We start from the raw sequence: 5,709 nt of genomic DNA on the forward strand, positions 1-5,709 counted from the left end.
CATCCTGTTACGTCAACCCTCCTGTTACATCAACCATCCTGTTACGTCAACCCTCCTGTTACATCAACCATCCTGTTACGTCAACTGTCCTGTTATGTCAACCCTCCTGTTACGTCAACCCTCCTCCATAGTGCATGACAGAGTTCTTCAGTATATTTATTTGTAATTATCCAACATTCCATAAAAAAAAAACTCCAGATCTTTTGTACGATGCGTCACTGATTTATAATTTGAGAAAGCAGATAATGACAAAGAGCTGGTGAAAGACATCAAATGGGTTTCAAGTTAAACTCCTCGTTAAGGCCAAGAGGAGTGTGTTCAGCCTGTGGATCCAAGAAGATTCCCTTTGAAAAAGTTTCCTCTCAATGTCCCCTCCCCTGCAGGACATCTTGACCATTTCTAGTCCAATGAGAGAACGAATAGGATGTCCAGCTTGTACAGAATGAGCAGCCACCGGATTTTTTTTGTCTCACCTGTCCATATATATCAGTTTTGTCATACAACCCAATGCCACAGATGTCTCAAGTTTTGAGGGAGCATGTAATTGAGCTGCTTACAGCAGGAATGTCCACCAGAGCTGTTGCCAGATCATTTATTGTTCATTTATCTACCATAAGCCGCCCCAAAAGTTGTTTTAGATCATTTGGCAGTACATACAACCGGCCTCACAACCGCAGACCACGTGTAACCACGCCAGTCCAGGGCCTCCACATCCAGATTCTTCACCTGCGGGATGGTCTGAGACGAGCCACCCGGACAGCTGATGAAACTGTGGGTTTCCACAACCAAAGAATCAGAAACCGTCTGAGGGAAGCTCATCTGTGTGCTCGTCGTCCTCACCAGGGTCTCGATCTGACTGCAGTTCGGCGTCATAACCGACTTCAATGGGCCAAATGCTCACCTTCGATGACCGCTGGCATGCTGGATAAGTGAGCTCTTCACGGAAGAATCCCAGTTTCAACTGTACCGGTCAGATGGCAGACAGTGTGGTCAAGTGATTTGCTGATTTTAACGTTGTGAACAGAGTTCCCCATGTTGGCGGTGGGTTATGGTATGGGGCAGACAGAAGCTACGGACAACGAACACAATTTCATTTAATCGATGGCAATTTGAATGCAAAAAGATACGTGATGAGTTCCTGAGGCCCATTGTCATGCCATTCATCCGCCGCCACCGCTCCATGTTTCAGCATGATAATACACGGCCCCGTGTCACAAGGATCTGTACACAATTCCTGGAAGCTGAAGATGTCCGAGTTCTCCCATGGCCTGCATACTCACCAGACAAGTCACCCATTGAGCATGTTTGGGATGCTCTGGATTGACATGTACAATAACGTGTTCCAGTTCCCTCCAATATCCAGCAACTTCGGACAGCCATTGAAGAGGAGTGGGACAACATTCCACGGGCAACAATCAACAGCCTGATCAACTCTACATGAAGGAGATGTGTCACGCTGCATGAGGCAAATGGTGGTCACACCAGATACTGACTGGTTTTCTGATCCACGCCCCTACTTTTTTTTTAGGTATATGTGACCAACAAATGCATATCTGTATTTCCAGTCATGTGAAAGCCATAGATTAGGGCCTAGAAATTATTTAAATTGACTGGTTTCGTAATATGAAATCGTTGCATGTTGCGTTGATATTTTTGTTCAGTATAAATGTGTGATTTGGGCTGTTCTCCACAGGGCTATGCATTGATGAACTTTGTAGTGAAGTACACCCCTGGCAGGCAGTCTTACCTGAGACCACATCATGACTCCTCCACATTCACCATCAACGTTGCTCTCAACAGCAAAGGAACTGACTTCCAGGTAAGACGTTGTACTGAATCTCAACACAAACGTGCTGTCCCCTCCCTATACACCTCCCTATACACCTCCCTATACACCTCCCTATACCCCTCCCTATACACCTCCCTATACACATCCCTATACACCTCCCTATACACCTCCCTATACACCTCCCTATACACCTCTCTATACTTGGGGGGGGGGGGGTACAGTAAATTGCATCCGGAAAATGTCATGATGACAACATCAATAAGGCACTGCATCATTAGGACAAAAAAAACCCAGATCAAATTAACAACAAAAACAACAACGAAAACAAAACAAAACAAACAAAAAAATTCTAGTGTAGAGTGTAAGGTTCAAGGGTCAATGAAGGAGACAGCGATGTAGCGTGTTCCGTTGGTGGTGGGCAGGCCTTCATGGAGGTGCGTCAGACGGCCTGGGTGCATGAAGCTCCAGCCCTTCCTGGGAGATACAACCGAGCAGTTATACCTGTGGAACCGACAGCCCACCACCCTGGAGGGAGAGAGACAACACAGCACCCAGTGAATATCTTGTGTGTAAATGTATATTTTCATTGTGTGCTCTACTGTGGACATGAGATGAGTGGACTTTTGTGTTGAGATACAGTGCAATGTCTTATCTGGAAGTCAGTTCCTGTTGACATTCGTACAATGTCTTACCTGAAGTCATTGTGTTGACATTCAGTACAATGTCTTACTCTGGAAGTAGTTCCTGTGTTGACATTCAGTACAATGTCTTACCTGGAAAGTCAGTCCTGTGTTGACATTCAGTACAATGTCTTACTGGAAGTCAGTTCTGTGTTGACATTCGTACAATGTCTTACCTGGAAGTCAGTTCCTGTGTTGACATTCAGTACAATGTCTTACCTGGAAGTCAGTTCCTGTGTTGACATTCAGTACAATGTCTTACCTGGAAGTCATTCCTGTGTTGACATTCAGTACAATGTCTAACCTGGAAGTCAGTTCCTGTGTTGACATTCAGTACAATGTCTTACCTGAAGTCAGTTCCTGTGTTGACATTCAGTACAATGTCTTACCCTGGAAGTCAGTTCCTGTGTTGGACATTCAGTACAATGTCTTACCTGGAAGTCAGTTCCTGTGTTGACATTCAGTACAATGTCTTACCTGGAAGTCAGTTCCTGTGTTGACATTCAGTACAATGTCTTACCTGGAAGTCAGTTCCTGTGTTGACATTCAGTACAATGTCTTACCTGGAAGTCAGTTCCTGTGTTGACATTCAGTACAATGTCTTACCTGGAAGTCAGTTCCTGTGTTGACATTCAGTACAATGTCTTACCTGGAAGTCAGTTCCTGTGTTGACATTCAGTACAATGTCTTACCTGGAAGTCAGTTCCTGTGTTGACATTCAGTACAATGTCTTACCTGGAAGTCAGTTCCTTTGCTGTTGAGAGCAACGTTGATGGTGAATGTGGAGGAGTCATGATGTGGTCTCAGGTAAGACTGCCTGCCAGGGTGTACTTCACTACAAAGTTCAATATGCATAGCCCTGTGGAGACAGCCCAAATCACACATTTACATTAATATATTCACCATCTCTTACATTTTTATTTCACCTTTACTTAACCAGGTAGGCTAGTTGAGAACAAGTTCTCATTTACAACTGCGACTTGGCCAAGAAATAAAGCAAAGCAGTTCGACACAAACAACACAGAGTTTACACATGGAATAAACCAAACATACAGTCAATAATACAGTAGAGAAAAAGTCTATATACAGTGTGTTGCAAATGAGGTAAGATTAGGGAGGTAAGGCAATAAATAGGCCGTAGTGGCAAAGTAATTACAATTACCAATTAAACACTGGAGTGATTGATGTGCAGAAGATGAACATGCTGGTAGAGATACTGGGGTGCAAAGGAGCAAGATAAATAAATAAATACAGTATGGGGACGAGGTAGTTGGATGGGCTATTTACAGATGGGCTATTGACAGGTGCAGTGATCTTGTGAGCTGCTCTGACAGCTGGTGCTTAAAGCTAGTGAGGAGATATGAGTCATCCCTATGTGAAGTTAGTCCAAAATGACATGTCTTTCACCATCTCTTAGACAGTATCTTGCTCACCTATGATCAGAAACGTTGTACAACAGATCTGGATGGGATTCTGGATCGTGGATGTAATATAATATATGATGTAATATATAGTTGATGTAATATAAATATATGATGTATATAATAAATTATGTAATATAATATATGATGTAATAATATAGTTGATGTAAGTATAATTTATGTATATAATATATGATGTAATTACATATAATAATGTATATATAATTTTATGATGTAAATATAATAAATTATGTAATATATATGATTTGTGATGAATATAATAATATGATAATATAATATATGAATTATACTTGATGTAATATAATAAATTATGTAATATAATATATGATGTAATATAATAGTTTGATGTAATATAATATGATGTAATATAATATATGATTATATAAATAATTAGTAATATAATATATGATGTATATTAATAAATTATGTAATATAATATTATGTTAAATTAATCTTATGTAATATATAATGAGTATATATGTGTAATATAATATATGATGTATATATATATGATGTATATAATATTATAATATTATGTGAATATCAATATGATGTAATATAAATTTGATGTAATATAATATATGATGATATAATATATGATGTAATATAATAGTTGATGTAATATAATAGTTGATGTAATATAATAGTTGGATGTAATATAACAGTTGGATGTAATATAATATATGAATGTAATATATCAGTTTATGTAATATAATATATGATGTAATAATATATATTGATGTAATAATATATGATGTAATATAATAGATCATCGTAATATATAGATTATGTAATATAATAAATAATGATGTAATATAATATGATGAATGTAAATATAACAGTTATGTAATATAATAATATGAATGTTAATATAGATATATGATGTAATATATATATGATGTAATATAAGATTATTATATAATAGATTATGTAATTAAATATGATGTAATATAATAGATGATGTAAATATAAATAGATGATGTAATATAATATATAATGTAATATAATATTATGATGTAATAATAACAGTTTATTTATAATATAATATATGATGATAAGTATAAAATGATGTAATAATAATATATGATGTAATATAATAGATATGTAATATAATAGATTATGTAATATAATAGGATTATGTATATAAAGATGATGTAATATAAATATGTATTTAATATAATTATATGATGTAATATAAAGTTTGATTGTAAATAAAGTATATGATGTAATATAATAGTTGATGGTATATAATTAATATGTGTAAGTATAACAGTTGGATGTCATTATAGATTGATGATGTAATATAATAATGTGTAAATATAACAGTTGATTAATATAATATATGATGTAATATAACAGTTTTATTGTATTATAATATATGAATGTAATATATAGACGATGTAATAATAAAGATGATATATATTAATAGATGATGTAATATAATAGTTGATGTCAAATAATATATGATGTTAATATTAGTTGATGTAATAGTTATAGATTATTGTATATAATAGTTGATGTAATATATGATTGAGTGAATAGTTAGATATTGACATGTAATATAAATATTGATGTAATATATCAGTTGATGTAAAATCAATGAGTGATGTAATATAACAGTTTATGTAATATAATATATGATGTATATAATATCATGATGTAATATAATAATATGATGTAATATATATAATGATGTAATATAATAGATATGTAATATATAGAGTTATGTTAATATAATATATGATGTAATATATATATGATGTAATATAATAGATGAATGTAAATAATATATGATGTA

The 5,709-nt window shown here is 35.0% G+C and overlaps 1 protein-coding gene and 1 long non-coding RNA gene across 2 annotated transcripts in view; one reads left to right on the forward strand and one right to left on the reverse strand.

The window, feature by feature from the left end:
• LOC112072373 (procollagen-lysine,2-oxoglutarate 5-dioxygenase 2-like) overlaps positions 1–5,709 on the forward strand; it is a 62,328-nt gene that overhangs the window by 52,649 nt on the left and 3,970 nt on the right. The window contains 1 exon segment of the mRNA XM_070439775.1: positions 1,668–1,819. Within this exon segment, the coding sequence (XP_070295876.1) occupies positions 1,668–1,819 (152 nt within the window).
• Positions 1,997–2,786, reverse strand: LOC139024811 (uncharacterized). Its single transcript, XR_011476170.1, has 2 exons — positions 2,646–2,786; positions 1,997–2,441 (listed from the first exon to the last, which is right to left on the reverse strand). It is a non-coding gene; the product is annotated as an uncharacterized lncRNA (long non-coding RNA).

Source organism: Salvelinus sp. IW2-2015, unplaced genomic scaffold (assembly GCF_002910315.2).
Source record: "Salvelinus sp. IW2-2015 unplaced genomic scaffold, ASM291031v2 Un_scaffold1906, whole genome shotgun sequence".
Classification (NCBI taxonomy): Eukaryota; Metazoa; Chordata; class Actinopteri; order Salmoniformes; family Salmonidae; genus Salvelinus; species Salvelinus sp. IW2-2015.